Source organism: Chelon labrosus (genome assembly GCF_963514085.1).
Source record: "Chelon labrosus genome assembly, chromosome: 1".
Taxonomy (NCBI): domain Eukaryota; kingdom Metazoa; phylum Chordata; class Actinopteri; order Mugiliformes; family Mugilidae; genus Chelon; species Chelon labrosus.
Genome location: NC_140337.1, coordinates 15669083 through 15691348, shown reverse-complemented (window position 1 = coordinate 15691348; position 22266 = coordinate 15669083). Strand labels below are relative to the sequence as shown.

Below are 22266 nucleotides of genomic sequence, written 5' to 3'. Positions count from 1 at the left end.
CCAGTCACAATGGAAAATGCTAAAGATGTGGCTATATGTGCAAACTAAACAAGTGGCTTTGTTCATCGTGCAGTAATCTAGGTACTACTGGTATTAATCATGAATACAGGGTTATGAATAACCAGATTTCAGTCTTCAATGTAAACAACATCTTCAGTGTGATCTGGTGCACATGTCAAGACAAGCAGGTGTTGGTTTAGCTTTGTGGGGTGATGGATCTTCGAGGAGAACGTGCAAATGTTTGAGGGAAATCACACCTGTCACGTTCAAGTGGGCACATTTGAAAATGTGGAATCATCAAATGTTGTGTTAATGAATTAATCGGCTAATCTAAAAGCATGTCTTGTTGTTTTGGAGTAACTCGTCAGTCAGAGTATGTGAGAGCCAGAGGGAGCTTTTGTGACCTGGTTAGTAGTGACCCAACTACCTGAATGCAACCCAGACAAAGAGCATGACACCTGATCATCCGGACACAAGAGTAACAGAGGAACAGGTTTGCAAATGCGAAGGGAGGGGCAGAGCACAACCTTTTGTGGCAGGCTCGCGTTACAACACTTTAATATAGTGGAAATGCAATGGCCTACTTTCTCTACCATTACACCCAGGAAGCTTCAAAGTGTTCCTCCTCGGGTTTACAGGTTTTCGTGTGCAGAATAAAGAGGACAGAAAATCCTCAATGTGATGTTTACAATAGTTTTAAAGCTTTTAAAGTGTATTCCCCTGTGAACGCCACCGTTTATGGCCACTACCATGTTTTATTCGCTCGCCAGACATAAAAGTGGCCAATAAAGCAATCCTGCTCTGCCATTTTATTTGCTGTACGTTTAAACCTGAGACCGGGCCGCGGCTCTCTGAGCGTGACGGCCGACTGCCGAGAACATGCCAGCTACGCCGAATGCACCCTTGAAAGGCTCGCAGATCAATTTCCTCAGAGGGAGTAACACTAGTCGGAGCTCAGGGTCGCGCAGGCTGGCATTGTTGGGGCTCGGTTGCTATGGCGGCGTCGATGTTTGTCTATCGTGGGCTGTCACGCAGCGAGATATTTGTATGGTTGTGGGGCGTGCGTGGTGGGGAGGCGCTGGAGGGGACTGGTTCTAGCCTCAGGAGTGGGGTTTGTGGTCGTGAGCGCACCAAACGTTTGTACTCGCAGGGAAGCAGCACAATATGCCAGATACCAGCAATAATAGATCAGCCTACTTTGTATGACTGCCTTTGCTTCACTAACCTCCGTATTGGACATATCAAAGATTAATCCAACCTGCCCACAACTAATATTGCCGTGCTCCTACTGGAACAATTATTAAACAGGAAATAATAGGACGGCATTCTTTGTGGAGATAAATATCGCTGTATCATATTACTAGGAAAGCATTTCAATCATCCTGCAACCAGAAATACACTAGTATTAATACAGTACAAAGGTACGTTCAGTGTTATTCGCCTATATTTGGTTGAGAAACTAAATGGCTTTCTCATTAAGTCGCATAAAAGGCGCATTTATGCATAAATATGGATGTTCATGCGTGGAAGATAACAGCACTTACAATACAGCATATGTGGCATTAAGTGGTAAATATGTCGTCAGGTTTCTGGTGCTGACGGCTCAAAAACAAATAAAGAAAATGCACTAATCACGAGTAATACCAGTGAAACGCAAGCCTTGATCTCAGATTTCACGAGAAAGGTGGTGGAGTGTTTACTGTTCTCTATAAAGTACATGTTGTTTCATTGGCTCGGGTAGCGTTTATAGGGCACCATTCAAATCCCACTCGCACAGATCTGCTGGCTGGCCGGGACAGTGTTTGTTTTTTTCATTTATTTATTTATTTTTCAGTTAACGTTGCTTTGTTCCCCGCTGTGACACTTTGCGGTGATCTGTGCCCATGCTGTCAGGAAGCGGTGTGACTCAGCCTTGATGTTTTTCATACCGTTTCAGGGATGAAATGTAGCAGTTAATGCTTGTGACAGAGGTGAAAATGTGCACGTTCTTCAGCGGAGGAGATTCTTTTGAAGCGTTTGTTGAATAAAAAAAAAAATAAAAATAAAAAAATGTCAAAAAAGGTTTCGCTTTCTTTAGGATGTGTAGGTGGTTCGCCCACATGAAGTCAAATCCTTTACTGTTGACCTTTGACCTGCAACTACAAGATGATCAGCCTTTATGATGAATAAATGAGTTTCACATTAACCAAGACATGATCATACAACAATCAGGCATAACATTATAACCACTTTCCTAATATTGTGTAGGTCTCCCTTGTGCCTCCAAAACAGTTGTGACTCATCGGAGAATGGACATGGGTCTTCTGAGGGTGTCCTGTGGTGTCTGGCAACAGGATGTTGTTAGTGGGAGGCCTTTGGGTCCTACGGGTTGAGGGGAGGGGCCTCTGTGGATCATCCTACAGATACATGATCAGTTTGGGATCTAGTGAATTTGAAGGCCAGGTCAACACCTTGTGTGTCAGGCTGTATCCTGCTGGGGATGGCTGCTGCCATCAAGGAGTGTCATTGCTATGGGGTGGGGGTGTCTGGTCTGGTCTAGATGGGTGCTACATGTCTAAGTAACATCCACATGAATGAATGCCAGGTCCAAAAGTTTCCCAGCAGAACATTGTATTGTCACAAGGTGTGACTTCACCTGTCCGTGGTCATAATGTTGTACCTGATTGCTGTATGTCGTGGCTTGTGTCTTCACTCAGCTGCAGTTCTAGACTAACAGTGCGATCAAAGAGATCACATGACTGTTTATAATATGAGGGGTGCAGTTCACTTCAGGACTACATAGCTTCATAGAGTGAACTGCATACAGGTTGTGGTCAAGTACTGAGCTGTATACTCACTGGGGTTATGCACAGCAGCTATATTTACACACTGCAAAATGCAAAACTGCTTTATGTAGTAAAATGTGGACCATTAACACTGCCAGATAACTGGATTAAATAAGTGAGTGTTATATTTGTTGGACAAACATTGCATATAGCTTGTGGTTTTGGAACTTGACTATTTTAGTCCCGTTTCATCACCGGTCCAGTTGGGCAGCAGTGGACAGCTGTATTTCTTTAAAAACCCACTCTATGCCACCTGCAGAGCAGCAAACTGTACCATTGTGAGCAACTTTACATAATAGACACCACGTTGTCGCTGAAGAACCAAGTTGTTCCTGTCGAGAACAGAAATGGAGCTGAAACAAGCATGAGTACTGGTTCAAGCAGGCAGCAACTTGACTCCAGTAATGCTAACACGCAACATACCTGCATCAGGAAAAAATATTAGTGTAGAGACAGGCGACACAAACGTGTGTAATGTGCTGTTTCAGGTGTGATGCACTGGCCGACCCTTTCCTGTGGTGTGTGTGCTTTTAGCTGTGAAGACTAAACACAGGAAGACCAATCAGTCACTGCTCAAACCACCAGAATACATTTATGGGCCAACCCTCGGTGAAAACTCTTTTAACAGAGCGGTTTGTCAAGGAGCAAACGCTGTCTGAAAACAGCCGTTTGCTGCTGAATAGCGCTTTGACCAGTGAGACGTAACCATGGAGACGCTGCAGTAAATCTCTTCAGCGCAATAATTCTTAGCTTTATGTCTTTTGATTGCTGTTGTGCATCATCATAAAAGAAGAGCTGGATCCAGTTGAAACTAGCATAATTTTTTTCTTTAATGGAGTGGGAGAGAGAGACGGGATTTAATTTTTAATTTTTTTTGTTGGGCTGTGAAGAAGCACATCTGGAATCGTTTGAGTTTGCATGAATTTTATTTACAAGAACAAATACGGATGAGTTTCCGAGACTTTCTCTGGCGCGATTAAATATCTTATAAATAAACGGGTGGCTGCCTCATAAAAGCGGCAGACAGATCCTTGAAACTTTGTCAGAGTGACCGGCTAATCCATCCTACATTCACTGGTGCAATTTTTTTTTATTGCTGTTCCTGCTAGTGGAAAGTTGAAGTCATTTAGCCTCAGCTTGGATGTGACATAAAACTACGTGGCTTGATGAGTCCGATTCTCTTTTACTGGCGTGTTTTCCCAGCATTATAATGAAAAACGGGGGGGGGGGGGGTGGGGGGGGGGGGCACATCCTGGGCAAATGTCCAACTGCAATCCTTGAAAGGTACCTCAACTTTAAAAGCTGGCAGTATACTAGAAACAAATCAATTCTGGCAACTTTTCACAGCCAAAGTGCCAGTTAACCTCGAAAAAGCCCCGCTGCTTGTGTATTGTTGAATTAGGTAATCAATCGCATCCTGGTTAGAACGAATGAAACATTAAATATTTAGTCACACGCATAAAACCATTGCTGACCCAGAGCGTATGCTGTCAACGAACAAAAGGCTCAAAACCTGGATTTATTTCCTTTTTTTTTTTTGTGCAAAGAGTGTTGGCTGTTCTCTATTTTGCTGTGGCTGAATAGTTTTCCTCCCAGGCAGGTCGGTCTACCTCCTGCCGCTTCAGCAGCGCGAGCCAACAGATATCCTGCATCGCGCTGCAGCCAGCAGACACTGTTGTGCCCACACAAATCCCTGTGACACAACCAGAAACAACTCCTCTTAGGGTTTCTCTATGTTCGGCTCTGCTATCGTTCAAATCTGCCTGTACAGTGGCTTCACGCTGTGGCATAGTTTTTGCAAAATTTCACATCCTATGAAACTGATGAGATAAGATGCGTGGCACACACAAAAAGCTGACTCTGGCAACCTGTGTCACGATGTCCAGGGCTGACTGTGCCGGCCGTGGCTGTGCAAACCAGCTTCTTTTTTCGTCCTCCTGCCACAGCTGACTCACTGCTGGAAAAATTGAACTTCCTGTTGTCGGCCCTAACAGCTCTTTGAAGAGTAGGTGGACGTGCTTGCTTCGAGTTACGCTGCTTCTCTTGGTCTTCAATGCTGCTTTCTGATCATGTTTGATTAGTCAAAGAGTACAAAAGCAGTTTTTAGATGTACGGTGTTTACTGACAAAGCGCCCTTTACGTTTGCGTGACTGGTTACTGGAAAATGGGCGCTCGTAGTGATAAATAAGATAAGTGCTGCATCATCTGCAAACAGTTTAATGATGGCATATCTAAATGACCCGAAGCATCCTTTTCAGCTTTTGTTTTCTGTTTAAAAAAACCCCAAAGTGGTTATATCGGCACATATTTGAGAATGTGTACACAGATGCTGATATATTTGATAAGGTATCAGTCTAGCTTAATTTCAGGGTCTAAACTTAGTGTCATGACTCATGTTTATAAGACGACTTATCAAACAATCAGTTCATAATAGCTAAGGGCATTAAACAACATACTGTGGCAGCTCCAGGCTTGTGTTTCTTTTTATATTTTCCATTGTTCTAGCTAAAGTTGAGTCCATTTTTCAAGTGTTTTATGGACTTTGGTGTCCGGCTGGTTTACACTCTCAACGGCATTTCTGAGCATTCCTCCGGGCTCTCCCTTGGCTCTCTGCCGCCACCGCAGCTTTAACGCTCTTAACATGTTTGAAGCGGTGCAGTGATATACAATGACAAGAGTGTTTGTGTATGTCGGCGAACCCGGCCCCTTCATTACCCCTTGTGTTTCCCCGGGTTTGTTTGCTTCGTTGTGGGCGCACCATCCTTAAAGGATCCCTTTATCGCCTTGGCACCAGTATTATTTAGCATTCTGCGTATGCTTGCATGTGAAGTCCATCCCACTGCCCAAAAGTGAGCTTTACTTTGAGTATTCAGTGAGCTTCTTGGTTTTAGCAGTGTCTGTAGCAGGTGTTAAAGTGAAGGTCTCTGACGTTAAACCACAATACAGCAATTGTATAGTGAATTAATTTACTCTATGCCTCGTAAATGTAAATCCAAATTAACGACGTAAATTTATTTTCTTACCTCTCAGGTGCACCCAGCCATGATCGAGGATAAGGGTCACCGCGTGACCGACTACTTTGTGGTGGCCGGGCTGACAGACAAGTCCACGCCTCTCGAGCAGGACCTGTCGGAGACCAAGTCCAGCGGGCCCAAAGCTCCCATCACCGACTTGGCCGTCATCAACAAGTCGGCGGGAGAAACCGTTCCTGAGGGCTTCACTTGCATCGACAGCACCTACAGCGGCCAGCCGGCAAACCTTAATCATGGCAGTCTTAAGAGCCCCGAGCTCTTCCTGTGCTACAAGAGGAGCCGGGGGAAGTCTCCACTCATTGACATCGGGTGAGTCAACGATTTATTTTTGTTACTATGCGCTGCTGCTAATCTGGCGTGTTCGTATGTCTGCAGCAGCAAGGGACGAGTGTACGTGGTTTTACTTGTCTGTTGCTGAAACTGGGCCCAGGTTAAATGACAACATAAGAACATCGAGTATTTCCACCATGTACTTGGTCGATTCACCCCACTATTATATATTAAAGATTGCCAAAGCATGTTTATACCCTTTGCACATATCTATATCCAGCACACATTTACATTAATTGAATTGTACTTATTCATACTTAGCTGTGCTTCTATTTCCTGGTGTAATCCGGATAAACAGAGCTGCGTTGAGAGCGCACCAACTACAAGATGTTATCAACCCCAACAGATTGATGGTTGTGCTATTAATCGGACAAGATTGTTAGTCCTGAACTGGAGCTTGTGCAAAGTAACACACTTGTGCACAATTTGACTCCCAATTCGTACAACTGCATCACCAACTACGGCAATGAATAATGTGTTTAAAAGTCCCCCAAGTGTCCTGCTGCAGAGCGGATCGCTAACTGACATTTCGACACAAGTCCACATCCAGTAGAGCACCAGGATGAAGGTCAGATGACCCAAAACACACTTAAAATAGATTTATTTTCCCCCTAGATGGTGAAAAATATTTCAATAACAAGCATTGCTATCGTGATGCGATTGTGACAACCAGTAAACTGGATTGCGTTATTTACAGTTCAGAAAATGACAAATGGGGCCTTGTGAGGTTTGTCCCCAGTACAGAAGTTCAATTTGTATCTTCAATTTAACTTTGGCAGGCACGACAAAACATTTTTCTCAGAGATGGAAGGAAGTGGGCGTGATAAATACTTGATTTTCTCGCCCTTATTTCGTCATGGATCGCTCTCTCAGCTGCCACACCTCTTGGCTCCTGTCGGTTTTGTAGAATTTTTCCTGCTTCCTTCTATTATCTTTCAAAAGGGGACCTCTTATAATTTACTCCGCGCAGCCAACAAAGTCTGAGACAGATATAATCTGCATCTAACATCAGTGCTTAACTTGTCTGTCCTGACTGATCTGGGTAAAATCCTAGTATGATTCTAGGTTTTGCTTCACTGAGTACAACAATGTGACACCCTAAGGCATTTAAGTCCTCCAGACACACAAGTCTTTGTCTAAAGCCTGTTTGTGTTTACAAACTGGAGTTTCCAGTTGCAAGAAACAACACTCGGCCTACTGACTGTGCAAATTCAAATTTCTTCTTTGATTTCCTTCACTTCTTCCTGTGATGAATATACTTTATTTCACGTGTTTTTAACGAGGCTCCGCTCTGCTAAATGCACTTTTATGCTGTAGAGAGACGCTTCATGAAACGCTTGCAGCTGCTGGTGCGCTGGACATGAACAGAAGATTGAATGTCAAGTCATGTTTCCTTTCAAGAGATTGTGAAATCCTTCTTTAGCATGCAAATAGACATATAGGGCAGAAAGGTTAGAAGCAAACGTACGCACAGTAGCTGCTTTATGGTTTGTTTTCATCGGTTGAGGCTCCAGATCAGTGGTGCAGCTAATGAGGCTGGATAACAAATTTCATCATCATCATCTGAATTGCTTCAGAGATAATATTAAAAGACCCCTAATGGAAAATTTATGAGCGTGTGGTCTGTTATTAAAAGGCAATATGAGTGTTCTTTAACTCACTTCCTGATGGTTAGCTCACTTGGTTGAAGTACGATAGAAATTCAGGAAGCATATTTTCAGCTGACAGCTTACGTGACCGCACGTAAACCTAGCAAACTGTAAATCATTTATTCCTCCTTCTGGCACCTCTGCTGTCAGCGAAGCATTTCCAGCCCGGGGCTCTGGAGCGTCGCGACTTTCTGTGCCCATTAGGACCCTGTTTTTGCTGCCTAAATGAGAATTCGCTGGCAACTGTTGTCCTGGCCTCTTTAGGTTTTTCTTGCTCTCCTTTCAGAATAAATGGAGTGTTTCGGGACTATTGTATCTGCAACGGCTGCCTGAAGCCTGCCCAAGATGAAAAAAAAATGTGTTTTAGTGTTAGCTTAAAGAGGGCAGCAGTCAAAGCTTATTTTGGCCTCCCACACGGCATTGTCCAGATGGAAAGGGAGGACCTGGAGCATGCTGCCATACAAGCCCTGCAGGCACGCAAAAAGATCCAACACGGGAGTGGGGCACTGATTGCTTTTAGCTGTGCAATTTTCCACAGAAGAAATCATAAACAGTCAGAGCTAGGTAAATCATAACTACAATATATCATTATCTTCAAAGTGTTTATTGTGTCCAAGGCTGGATCTTTTTACAGTCTAGGTTTTGAATGAGTCAGCGAGCAAATAAGTCTGAATCACCACCTCCACTGAAGACCGACTAGTCACCAAGGCCTCAAGGGGGAAACCAGAGCTTTAGGAAGAAAGTCGGTGGCGCTGACCGCAGACTGATCTTCTCCGTATAACAGGAGAACCAGATTATTCTGGTCACAGAGAAATGTTGCGTTTTAACCCAAGTCATTGCAGAGATGCTGTTCTGCTTAATCACCACCATCATCATCATCATAAAGGCCGATATCAAATGACTCTTTGTCGTCTGAAAAGGCTGGAGTTCTTTGTGTTGAACCCACAAAGATTTATTACCCATGTCTGAATTTCCCCTAAACTCTGACGAGCCACTTTAGCACCTTTCTCGTCATCTTTTAGGGGTTTACTCTACTGGTACTGGTACAGAAACTCCACTGTACCTGTACTGCAACATAATCCAGACATTGTTAAACACCATGGGGTATTTTTAATTGTACGTTTCCACTTTATATAATCCTCAAACACGTATCAGTTCCTATAATAGGGTAATATATTGTATTCTCTGTATTCAGAAAACATAACTTAGCATAAAGAGGAATAAGACAGCCATGAATTCATCCCGTTAGTCGTTTTTCATTGGTGGATTTTCTGGAAACCGGCACTTCAGGCTGTTCAGCTAATTTCTCAGGAACTTGTGGAAAGCACCTTTTTATTTCCTTTTTTTTTTTGTTCACCACAATGAAACTCCAGCTAGTTTCCTTTTAGCAGCGCTCTTTCTTCTGTCAGATTCCTAATTTGTTGTTAGCATTCAAGCTCAAGTCTCCTCATGTATTTGCTCTGGGGACTGTTGCATCATTAGAATGCAAGTTATTTCTCTTTGGCAGTGAGGCCTTTTTGGAAAATGAAAGCCACGTCCGACAAACAGATTCCAGGACGGTACCTTGGCTCTGGATTTAAGTCTGAAGACAGCTATTAAAAGACACATTCTTGGGTCACCTCTGTAGTTTTTCCTCTTTTTCCTCCTGTTGTACAAAATATATGAAAACTCTGATCAGGCATAACATTATGACCACTGACAGGGGAAATTAATAACATTAACCATCTTGTGATAAGTCAATGTTCTGCTGGGAAACTTTTGGACCTGGCATTCATGTGGATGTTACTTAGACATGTACCACCCACCTAGACCAGACCAGGACCCCCCACCCCATAGCAATGACACTCCTTGATGGCAGCAGCCATCCCCAGTAGGATGCAGCCTGACACAGACACACACACACAAACGGTTTTGGAACAACTCAAAAAACATGAAGAACAAAACAGCGCAAGGTGTTGACCTGGCCTCCAAATTCACTAGATCCCAAACTGATCAAGTATCTCTTGGATGGTTGAATGATCCACAGAGGTCCCTCCCCTCAACCCATAAGACCCAAAGGCCCCCACTAATAACAATCTGTTGCCAGACACCACAGGACATGCTCAGAAGGGCTATCTTTGATGAGTCACAACTGTCTTAGGAGTATTAGGAAGGTAGTCATAATGTTAAGCCTGATCGGTGCATAATATATAGCCTGGCTCCGCCTGCCTACGTACTTCCGCTCATTTGCATTCCCTACAGTACTCCGTCTGGAATAGCTTGATCTGCTAACGTTTACTCCGGCCAACTGGTTGGCGGACCAATCAGCGAACAGAGGGCGGGTCTGAGAGCGATTACGTTTCAGTTGCGCGCCGAGTTTGAAATGTTTACACGAACGGAGACGGATATACTCGAAGCCATTCGCTCCGTTGTGGATATGCTTCCTGGCATTACAGTACTTTTATTCCAATTTCGCGTCCTTAATTGCAATGGGGGATGGTAGAGTAGCGATTTGTTTACTTGTTGCGTTCTTGAAAGCGGAAGTACGAGGCAGCAGAGCCTGAAGGCTCCGGCGCATAACATACGTCATTACCAAACGTTAGTGATTGGTTAAAGGAACTCCGATGATTTTAAACCTCAAACTGTGCCCTCCCACCAGGAAATAAACGTTTGCCAATGGATCTAGGCCAGACTCTCTGCGAAGTCAGAGAGTCTGGTATCCAGGCTACATAATATATCGCATCATGTGCCAAACTGTCATATTCATTTCTGTTTGTGTGTCTCTCAGGGTGCTGTATGAAGGTAAGGAGCGCCTGATCCAGGGCTGCGAGGTCATCCAAGCAACACCTTACGGCCGCTGCGCCAACGTCAACAACAGCTCGGCCACCTCGCAGCGCATCTTCATCACCTTACGCCGAGCGCCACCTGTCCAGCCTCAGAACTCCCTGGCGGTCACGGACATTTGCGTCATTGTCACCAGCAAGGGCGAGACGCCACCGCACACGTTCTGTAAAGTGGACAAGAACCTCAACTGTGGCATGGTAGATCTTGAACGTTGTTTCTCGACTCTCGCACGCGCTCACAGATGCGGATTATGTCAGTGTAACCCTGTGATTGATTTTTTTTCAGTGGGGCTCCAATGTGTTCCTCTGCTACAAGAAATCAGTGTCTGCGTCAAATTCCATCAGTTACAAAGCCGGTGAGTAACAGCTGGTTGTGTTATATGATAATGTTACCACATCTACACCTGTCATCTATTCCCCGTGCGTGCTCTTTGTGTCACTTTTATCATTTTTATCAGCTTGCACTCTTGCCAGCTTTGTGTTGGATCTCTTCCTTCGCAATTACCACGTCTGCTGCCAGAGTGTTATTGCAGTAGGAATTGCATTAGTGAACATATCTTTGTCTCAAAGCGGCTGAAATAAAACACGCCTTTAAAATCTTCCAGGAGCAACAAGAGGAGAGGTTAATGTTGAGTCACTACCATGTGCATGAGTCAGTGTTTGTGTCCTTCTCCTGCAACTCCAGATCTAAAAAGATATTTTATAATGAATTTTAATGCGCATTATAACTCTTCTTATTTGACCCTTGTTCAAAAAGGGTGGCTGTACACAAAAGGATGCAGTCAGTAGTTAAAAGTAGAAACATAATGGTTGTTTTTGGAATAAATGGCCGCGTATGCGTGATAATAATTGTTGTTAAAAGGGTTTATTGTTATTTTAATGTGTCTTTTCTCAGCGAGCAGCCCCGCTAAATGACATGTTAACAAAAAAATGCTGTGAAGTGAGAAATGGTGCCGCATTGTGTGTCGTCACAATCGGCCCCGCTTGTGTTTTTGTCCCGGGTTCTGAAGCGAGCGGCGCCTTCGGTTCGTATCTGCGATCTTGCAGTAGATGTTAATTGCTTTTTACAGCTGGTATTTCTGAGCTGTTGTGTGACATTTTCACTGACTGAACGCTTCCCTAACAGCTTGGCCTTTGGTACGCTGCGCAGGCATATAATCAGTGTTCACATGAGCGTGTGTGCACATACACACACCCGTACAGGCACACATGCTGGCTTTATCTCTTGGGCAGCCTTTTTCCTGTGAGGCGGCTGTTTATTCATCTCGGACAACTGCGCTTCCTGCCACGCCCATAATTTGTGCGTCTTCAGGCTTGGTTATGCATGCACGAGCTGATATAAAAATGTGTCACCAAACATGAAGTGGAACTGAGCATTTTTCTTTCTCAAAATAAAAGTATAGAGTCTCTTGTAGAGAATTGTATCTTTAGAAGTTTGGTGAACTGTCAGGTTTCAGAAGTAGCGAATAAACACCCCAACTGTATGTTGTATTTAGTTTTATGCTGCATCGTGAGATTACATGATGTATCATTCACAGTTTTCTTCCGTTCTCCAGGTCTGATCTTTCGTTACCCGGAAGAAGACTACGATTCTTTCCCTCTGTCAGAGTCTGTGCCTCTGTTCTGTTTGCCCATGGGTGCCAATATCGAGTGTTGGGCACCGAACACTCGTGACCCTCTGCCTGTCTTCTCCACATTTGTCTTAACTGTCTCTTCAGGTGAAAAGGTGAGATGCAGTAACCAAGATGTCATTGATTTTAAAAAAAAATGTAGGCCTCAGCTAAAATGAAATGAATTGTTCCATCTCTGGTGCCCCAGGTGTATGGATCGGCTATCCAGTTCTACGAGCCATATTCAGTGGATCTGTTGAGCGAGAAGCAGAAGATCCATCTGGGCCTGCTCACCACGGTGGAGAAGAAGATGATCCCCAACCGGCCTGTGAACACCAATAAATGCATCTGCCTGCTGTCCCGCTGGCCCTTCTTTGAGTCCTTCCGCAAGTTCCTGATGTTCCTCTACAAGCTCTCCGTCTCAGGCCCCCACCCACTGCCTATTGAAAAGTAGGAATCTACTAGGAACCGTTCATATCATTTGTTAGGCACGTTAATGCAATGAAATTAACTTTAAATAACTGTTTTTATCAACAGGCACATCTCACACTTCATGCACAGTGTGTCATTTCCTTCCCCTCAAAGACCCAGAATCTTGGTCCAGGTGAGAATTTTTCCTCATTCTGTTTATAATGACATTTATTATCACAAATAAGTGAACTTTGAAGCCTAATTATTCTCCTACGTTGGCTCCAAGGTACAGTACATGCCTTATAGGTTGGTCAACCATTATAGAGAGTTTTCTTTTAGAGAAGTTGCCGTTAATTAGGCCCCGTCCAAAGCAATTTGCTTGTCACCCGACACTTTGTAGCAGGGGGTTGGTCTGCTAGTGGACACGCCATGCTCTGGTTGCCTAAGTAACCCTCGTACATGTTTCCTCACAGGGAGTTCAGATGATTTCAGAGAAGTCAAGGCATTGCTTTTTGGATTGTTGCCATTGTACGAGTGCAACTGTACAGTTTAGATGTGTTCAAGGATTTGGCAATAATGAGCTGCATTTCTATTTTGATTCTATTTCTATTTTGTCATCACATGTCATCATCATCTTTGTCACCTAGGTTCCATTGCGTTGCCTCAAAGTTGAGATCAGTTCAACTTGGGCGCTCAACCTTAGCATCATTGCCACAATTCACTTTTGCCTCATCATCGCCTCACTCAGTTTCATAAACGTCCATGGTTTCTTGTCTCTACATCGCTGCCGGTCTCTTCCTGTGTGTACGCAACTTGAAGCTGTTGCTTTTCTTCTTACTCTTCAAATAAATGAGGGCAGGGCTGTAGCAAATCACCTTGTTCTTGTCTCTGAAGATAGTTCTTCATTACCCTGGCTGTATATGTTGAGACTTTGTCTCTTCTTGCGGTACAGTATCTGATCAACCCCACATTCATCCCACGGCATAAGCATCCGCCTGTACTAAGACCACTTGGAAGTCCCAGCCCCATTTGCAGAAATGCAGCCAAAATCCTGCAATGAATCTCCGCCATTCTTCACTGTTTCCTGCAGACGCACATCCTCGAAACACTCTCCAGCTCTCTGGAAAATTAACTGCCTTCTGTTTCAAATATGGGCTCATCTGTCAAAATAAAAGCAGCACCTGCTGCCATTTTTTTTGCACACCATTTGTTTTGTTTTTATACCGATATTAGCCGCTTGGCTTTCTTTACACACCAAAGGAAATTAGTTTTTCTTGTTTTTTCAAGCCTTTCATAAAGTCCAGACTTCTCTGGACTATAGATGGGTGTACCAGGGGTCCCACTAAAAGGGTTCTGTTCATTTTGCTTCTGGAAGTCAGTTGTGGAACATCAACTTGATGCGTCTTTCATCTGCTGCGCGCGGTTTTCCTGGCTAACTATTGCATTTCCCATCCTCAACCTTGCCCAATGCTTTTTTCCCAAAGAGGTTGAACATGACTCTTAAAAACACCTGTCTATTGCATAATTTCTGTCTGCGAGAGACCTTGCTGAGGCAGAATAATTCTTGCCAACTCATCCAGTGGTTGAAGGTTTTTCCATCGACCAGTTTTATTCCACGTGCAGAGCTGTGTCTAGTTTCGTTAATGTTGGTTCAGCTATATTATGTTGCTGATCCTTAACACTGGTTTTATAGCAATGCACTGGGCTTTTAAATCTGTAAAATGGTCTGAAGCTTGAGTTTCTTTAACTTTTCACTGTTTACTGTTGACACACCCAGATAAATCCACCACCAAAGACTTACCCAATGCCACTACACTGTGCTGCACATAATTATGTTTCTAGATTGTCTTATTGTTGACATTTCTTCTGCAGCTCTCAGCACATGACACTTTGATCCTCTCCCAGCCTGTCTGTACTCCCTTACCCCTCAGGTACGTTGGCCTTTACAATAAATGTGCTTAACAAAATCAATTTCTCAGAATCAGTTTGGTCAGTCAGTGACTGGCTGCCCTGTTTTTACATCTGAATGCTGTATTATCTAACCCTGAAAGCTCAAAACATTAGTGACTGACAGGCTTTTGTTGTAGCTTACACAGTCTGCTTGTTGCTGCCTTTGTAGCCCTCCTTACTAGGATTTGACAGAAACACTGTATGAAAGGGGAAATTATTTGAGACTCGTAATTATGAAGTCCTTCTCAATAGACGTATTAGATTATATCAAAACACATAAAGATGCATTTGCAAGTTGGAACAGTGGATCAAGTAGACGCTTATTGTTTAAACAACCTTAGAAATTGAATCCTTGTCAAACACAGTTTCAGCAGAGATTTTTCTTCACTGAGCATTACTTCGAGGGTTGTTAGATTGCATTTTATTATTTGTTCTTCCCATGTTTCTGTCTTCTATAACTCACATCTAGTTACAAGCCACCTTTTAGTCCAGACCAGTTCTTTTCCCTCCCTGTCTTCATGTCCCCCCCTTGATTTCTCTCGTGTTTTCCGTTCCCTGTCTGAACTCATCAGTTCATTCCTGTCCTCTGTTCTCTTCCCTCCCCTGTCAGCGGGGCAGACTATGGCACTCTGCTGATGAATCTGGGCTCGGAGAACTGCGCCACACTGCTGCACTTTGTCCTGCTGGAGAGCAAGATCCTGCTGCACTCGCTCCGGCCCGCTGTGCTCACTGGAGTGGCCGAGGCCGTGGTGGCTGTGAGTTGTCTCGTACAGTTGTGCTCAAATAAACTCGGGAGTTTAAACGCAAGCTTTGATTTTTTGCAAACCTGCAGCTGTTCGGTCGGCTTAGATTAAATCCCAAAAATAATACAAATTAACTTCTGCATGACACAGATCTCTGAAGAAGTAGTTCCTGGCTAGCATTCACAATAACATCCTCAAGGCACTGATGCATATTACATATTTTCTTTACAGCTACCAGTAATATATGGAGCTTGCAAAAATCCGTTAACATCTAGACCTTCACTTTAGTGTCCACATTAGAAATTTATGGACATGTACTGTATGTTTCCGTGATACTTAAATTAGCAACACTGTCCATTTACAGTTTATCTCTGTTGTGCATTATGTCCTCTAAGACATAGAGGCCACTTAGCTTTAAGAGCAGCTTCAGCAGCAGTCAATAAATTCCCTTTACGAACGATACTTACATTAGTTTATCAGTTTATCAGCACTGTAGAGAAGAAAAACATCAGGATGCATTAATAAGTACATAAATCCTGTGCTATGGATGCGTAGATTGGGAATTAGTCATTAAGGAGATGGTTTAGTGTTTGAAGCGGAAGTGGGGGAGGTACATGCCTTATTTTTTATGTGGTTTTCTTAGTCTGGAGACTAAGCTGCAGGAATTTCAAATTACCACCCAGGAGCCCTTTGTGAATTCAACACATTTATCAGTAACACTGAACAATTACAGCCATGCCACTCACCCTATCAGTTCTGCATTAAGGGGATTTGTGATTATTATTATTATTACTTTGACATTTTCTGTCAGCCCTCACTGTGCAGTCAAGAGAATATTTATTTCTAGCGTGGATATCTAACTTAACTCAGAATAGGACTTGTCTTGCTTTAACCCACAACACAAAGGCCTCTCTCTCAGCGGTGTGTAGTGTTTTCCAGGCAAGTTTAATATTAGACACTTTATATTCACTTCCCTCAATAAGATTCCTTTTTCCCTTCTATGTTGTAATTGTTTCTATTTTTGCGAAACAAAGGATTACTGTAGTGCAAACTAAATATCTGTGTTGACATCTTCTATATCGTATCTGTCAAAATTAGGAGTGAATAATGCACCTTTGTGGCGTTTTATTAGTTAATATTGTTATTATATCAGTCTCTCAGCCGTTATATCTGAACCCATGGTTTTGACCTATTTGTTTTTCTGAGATAAGGTGTTTATTCTCCAACTTCATAAGCAAAATTTAGCCACGTCCCTTTGAATATACGGGATGTCACAATCCTCAAAAATCCCTCGTTGCGTCGGAACAAAATAAATCAAACAAGAGCATCGCGTTTTGCAAGTGTGACCCCTGATATCTGGCTCAGCTACAACGATTTAAATCTGGCGTCTGATCTAGATATATTCTCAAGAGGTAAACCATTAAAAAAATAAAACTTTTATAGAGTCGTACTTAAACTCTTTTCAGCTCCTGTCCTCCTCATTTTGCCTTGTGTGGTCGTAATCCCCATTTTCTGCTCTTGCATCTCTTCAGATGATTTTCCCGTTCCAGTGGCAGTGTCCCTACATCCCCCTGTGCCCACTCTCTCTAGCAGGCGTTCTCAACGCCCCGTGTCCGTTCATAGTGGGTGTGGACTCCCGCTACTTTGACCTTTATGACCCGCCGCCAGATGTTGTCTGTGTGGACCTGGACACCAACACTATCTACCTGTATGCTGTTCTTTTGAATGTTCTGTATATTTTCAACCAGCACATTTGTTAAACGGTGACCCCCGTTGTGTTTTTTTCTGCCCTGTTACTTCCAGCTAACTAACTTTGAGGTATTGTGTGAATGCAGGTCTGACGAGAAGAGACACAGCAACTGGAAGAACCTCCCAAAGAAGCCCTGCAAGAGTCTCATTAACTCACTAAGCAACTTGCACCACCAGCTGGCCACTGGTACAAACTGCATCCTACTGCTCCTTACACCAAAGCCTCAGCCAGTCACCTGCTGGTCTAAAGATGAAAATGGATTGACAGGAAGTGGACACAATAGACACAGAACTAAATCATCATCAGAACATTACAGGACTCATGTTATTTGTCCGCCATTGTAAAACATGGAGGCCCATCACTGTAAAAATTGAGTCACAGACTAGTTAGTTAAAAAGAAAAAAGCAGTGAGGGAGGATGGTGTCTAACTAGTTCAACTGAAAACACTGCAAGCTAAACAAACTTAATACCAGGCTTTAGTTAGTGCACATTATTCATAGACTGCACTTTATACCGCTATATGTCTGTATCAGCTCTGAAATATCTTAGCTAGCAAACTGCCGCTAACAAAGCTAACATCATAACTTCTCCTCGAGGTGTGTGTGTGTGTAAAATGAAAACGTTCAAACTTAAAATCACCCATTTTTGTGTGTGTGTGTGTGTGTGTGTGTGTGTTTTAGTGTCAGTACGCCAAATGGCACAGGAAGGCTCGGCGGTGGACATGACCCCCATCGAGGCGGACTTCACCTGGCACAAGAAAAAGACGGCCCTGGAGATGGAAATCCAAGAGGCCTTCCTCCGTTTCATGGCCTCCATCCTGAAGGGCTACCGCTCCTACCTCAAACCCATCACCCAGGCGCCCTCTGAGAAGGCCACGGCGGCAGACTCCCTCTACGACCTGCAAGGTAAACGCGGAGTTTGTTTATGCGCGGCCCGATGATATGGATTTGTTGATAACCTCAAGGCTTTGTAACCTGTGCATAATTTACACCTCATATTGGAGATGCTACACGCGACACATTCTTTTATGGTCACGTCTATTTCAAGGAGCATCTCAGCTATCGCTTTATGAAGGTGTTTTTAGATATCTGTCACTTTTCTCGTCATCTGTGATAGAAATATACTAATGCTTGTTGCTGGGAAACTGGTTCCATTTAGCTTCACTCTTGCAGATCAATTTTAGATCAGTGAAGGACGCTCAACTGTGCCTATTTTAACGCCTTTTAACACATCCGAATAGCGACACACGTTTGATTTAATCGTACTCACAGTAAGGACAAAAGTTCAAGGTTTGTTTTGTGTGTTTCTTATTTTAAGTTAATATAATTAACTTATAATAATAAATAGATTATTATAATCTCTCCTTTCCTTCCTGTAGGGTTTCTCAAAAGCAGGGACCGGGCCCACCAGAAGTTCTACTCCCAGCTCACCAAGACTCAGATATTCATCCGCTTCATCGAGGAGTGCACCTTTGTCAGTGACAAGGACACTGGCCTAGCCTTTTTTGATGACTGCGTCGAGAAGGTGATTACCGACCCAGCGTCAGCAGGCTTTTGGTGTTTTTGTTTCTCTCTTCCACCGGTGGTTTCCTTCAGGAACATGCCTTTGTTTAACATTGGTTTATTGGCAAAATAGCATTCATTCGCTGGGAGACTAAGGAAGCCTAAATTTCCTCTGGTTCATTCTGTTCCCTCTGCTTTCTTTCCTCTTCTCGCAGCTTTTTCCCTCTGATAAAATCACCGACAAGGGCACCAAGGTAATTGCTTACACTGTAATCACGTTTCCTCACACCGCTTTTTTCCCCCACCATGTTTGATGTTTGTGACTAACAGTAAAAGATAAATAAGTTTTAGTTTTCTCCGTTATGTATTCTGCAAGGGGCATGGACGTTTCCTGCTTTTCTTCTACCCCTAAAATCTTAACCACAATCATATAAACATGTTTTACTGCCTGACTAGAGAAGCATTGCAGATTGGAACATGCCTGTAGTTGTTTACTTCCTGCCATCAGACAGGAAATTACATAATTACATGCTGAGTGTTTTTTTTTTTTAAGAATTTGGATTTGATTCTTGCTGCAGGTTGAAGGAGAGTCATCTGAGGATACAAGATTGCTGGAGTTGGATGAGTCTCAAAAGAGCGAGCACACGGTCTTCGTCATGCCCCCTGAACCTCCGGTTTGTGATGGAACTGAACCCGCTCCTCGATACACGTAAGGTTTTTTTTTTTTTTTTTAGGTGAGAAGAGCAAAACATCTGAGCACTCGTGTGACTTTACACTGATCTTATTTTGCATTCTGCAGGTATAAAGGTTTCCCTAAGCTGCAGGTGGATCTGTTTGACCGTCCTAAAGAGTTGCGTCCAGCGATTAGTACCAGAGCAGCAGGGGCCAGTCTGTCCAGCAGCCCTGCACTACTCGCAAAGAGGACAAAGCAGGTGTGTACATGCTACTTTTGGGCAAGCTGTTTTAGCGTCTCTAGTAAGTAAATGTGCGCATCAACTCATTTGTGGTGTTAATAAATCTTTAAATGTCTGACTAATCCAACAGGAAATCAAGCTAGCCTACAAGATGGCAAAACGTTTTTACCCCAACCCACCGCTATGGGCCCGCTGTCTGTTCAGTCACTGCTACAGCCTGTGGTTCATCTGCCTGCCAGCAGCTGTGCGGCTGGCTAAGTCTAAAACCAGGGCCATGCATCAGGGCTACAACGTCCTACTGAAGATGAGGACCACTGAGGTGGAGGTGCTGGATGAGGTACGGCCACAGTGTGTATGAATACATTTTAGAGTTTTTTTTTGTGTTTGGATTTTTCTAAACAATATCAAATACATGTCTGTCTTTCAGGTGTGCTACAGAGTGGTGATGCAGCTCTGTGGTGTGTGGGGTCTTCCTGTTATGGCTGTGAGAGTCCTGGTTGAGATGAAGAAAGCTGGCGTACATCCCAATGCCATCACATATGGATACTACAATAAGGTTACACATGTTGCTGATCATTTAGTTCTGATTTAAAGACAGCATTTCTTAAACATTTACACCAAAAAACATGTCTCTGCTCCGTGGCAGGCTGTGTTAGAGAGTCCGTGGCCAAGCCGGAACCGTAGCGGCCTCTTCATGTGGACCAAGTTGCGTAACGTGCTCCGTGGTGTGACCCAGTTCAAACATGCTCCAAAACGCGCATCTTCCAAGAAGGGATCCGCCCTAGCGACCACAGGTGTGAAAGGAAAAGCACGGTGGCCGCACACTGAGTTCTCTCCTCACTTTGCTTCCTGTGTTTCTCACTCTTCCCTCTGTGTCCCTCTCCAGCTGCATCAGTAGGTGGGTCAGCAGTCACTGACGCCGACCGCTTGAGTCACGGAAGTGCTGACAGCTCGAGCGAGGTCAACGGAGTGGAACATAATCTGTTCGCCCCCAGCCACGACACAGGAGACGGAACGGACAGCCACGCAGGTACTGACTCCCCAAAGCTGCAGGTCTCAAGCCCTTAAAGTTAAAGCAAAACAATCCTCTTTTAAACTGAATATATCTGGGATTACATTCTGGTCTGTGTGATTTTGTGATTCACAGGAAGGCAGTCTGATCAAGGCTACGGCTCCAAGGATGAGTTGCATCAGGAACTGGCCGATCCTTCACATACAGCTGTACCTTCAGCTGACGAGAGGAGCAATGCCAAAGCACAGCATAATGGTAAGAAAATCCAAAACATCACATGCTACCAAAGATTACATTCTTCTGGTTCTGCATTGTGTCTGAGCTCCATGTACTGTTTGCATTCTTTGTAAACAGGAGGTGACATTGCTAGCTCGGTGGACAGTGCGGTGGCCGTGGCAGAGCCCCCCAGTCCTGTCAATGCACTTCCGTCTGTACCCAGTATTGTTAAACTGTCCACAGGGAGCTTCGATGGCAGCAGGGAAACCGGTGAGAACAACACAAAACACAAGTTGACCACTTTAAACTCTGCAACCACAAGTTTAACGTTTGCCATGCTGAATTCAAGAGAAAAACCTCTGTATTATCTGGATGCATTCTGCAGGTACAGGGAAGCTGTTCAGGAGACACAGTCAGAACGAGAGCGTGTCACTGTGCGATGAGGATGCCTCTCTGCCGTCCGTTGATGTAGCGAACCAGCCTCAAGCGCAGCGGCAGAAGTCCTTTTCTGAACGCAGCTGCAGCTTCAGCGCTGAGACCCGTGCAGGAATGCTCTTGGAGAAAGGCGTCGACCACATGGCCAGCAAAATGGGCGCCGACGCTCGTATTCTAGCGGCAGCTCTCTCTGCGGGTCAAAGTCCACCCCCTAACAGTGCGTCCAAAACTCTTTTTAAAGACTTGGAGGAAGAGCCTGAAGATGATCAGGGCTTGACGCTTAGGACGCTGCCGGAGGAAGAGGACCCTAGAGCGCCGGAAGAAAGGAAGGGAGATGATAAAGAGGTGAAAGGGACTGAGGTAAATATGGAGAAGCGAGAGAGGAAGCACACGGAGACACAAGAGGATGAGTTGGGAGCGCGCGGAGCGATCCTGGAGAGGGCAGACGTGGAGGTCGGCGCTGACCCACTTTCCCGCCTGGTGTCGGAGACAGACGAGTCGGCCTCCGTTACGAGCCAGGAGCCGCCACATGCCGTGCCTGCCGTGGTGTCCCGTAACCTGGCCGAGGAGATCGAAATGTACATGAGCCTGAGAAGCCCAATGGGGCCTAAATCCTCCAGCATGGAGCTCCAGCAGTCCCAGGGAGACTCCACTGACGCCCCTCAGCCCAAACAGCCTCTAGAGCGGAGATCCAGCCTCCCAGTCCCCCCTGTCAAAACTCCGACTAGCTCGCCGGGCGACACGCCCAAACGCAGCCCCCACACTGTTACTCGTTCCAAGACTTTTGCAGTAAAGTCTAAGACATCTGCAAGCACTACAGCCAGCCCGGCAGCGAGGTCGTCCTCACTGACGGCGCTGGTCAAGTCCTCTCAAGGAGGATCACTAGGCTCCGTCATTAACACAATTTCCGGCATCAAAATGGACACGCTCTTGTCGGGACCTAAAATCGACGTGCTTAAGTCGAGCATGAAGCAGGCGGCGAATGTGGCCAGCAAAGTCTGGGGGGCAGTAGCGTCAGCTTACTCTTACTCAGATGATGAGGTGAGTGTCGATAAGGATCAGTCC

The 22266-nt window shown here is 44.5% G+C and overlaps 1 protein-coding gene across 2 annotated transcripts in view; it reads left to right on the top strand.

Annotated features, from left to right (window-relative positions):
• The window catches only part of dennd4c (DENN/MADD domain containing 4C), a 34578-nt gene that overhangs the window by 7620 nt on the left and 4692 nt on the right, over window positions 1-22266 (top strand). For both annotated transcript variants that reach the window (XM_084543646.1, XM_084543645.1), the window contains exons 2-23: window positions 5856-6166; window positions 10604-10856; window positions 10945-11014; window positions 12215-12384; window positions 12477-12718; window positions 12806-12872; window positions 14552-14610; window positions 15240-15384; window positions 16905-17080; window positions 17208-17308; window positions 17803-18027; window positions 18501-18646; window positions 18840-18878; window positions 19203-19333; window positions 19424-19556; window positions 19669-19875; window positions 19966-20094; window positions 20185-20332; window positions 20425-20568; window positions 20686-20805; window positions 20905-21036; window positions 21152-22242. In XM_084543646.1, the coding sequence (XP_084399772.1) occupies window positions 5868-6166; window positions 10604-10856; window positions 10945-11014; window positions 12215-12384; window positions 12477-12718; window positions 12806-12872; window positions 14552-14610; window positions 15240-15384; window positions 16905-17080; window positions 17208-17308; window positions 17803-18027; window positions 18501-18646; window positions 18840-18878; window positions 19203-19333; window positions 19424-19556; window positions 19669-19875; window positions 19966-20094; window positions 20185-20332; window positions 20425-20568; window positions 20686-20805; window positions 20905-21036; window positions 21152-22242 (4227 nt within the window). In that variant the 5' untranslated portion in view covers window positions 5856-5867. The remainder of the gene's footprint in view (window positions 1-5855; window positions 6167-10603; window positions 10857-10944; window positions 11015-12214; window positions 12385-12476; window positions 12719-12805; window positions 12873-14551; window positions 14611-15239; window positions 15385-16904; window positions 17081-17207; window positions 17309-17802; window positions 18028-18500; window positions 18647-18839; window positions 18879-19202; window positions 19334-19423; window positions 19557-19668; window positions 19876-19965; window positions 20095-20184; window positions 20333-20424; window positions 20569-20685; window positions 20806-20904; window positions 21037-21151; window positions 22243-22266) is intronic.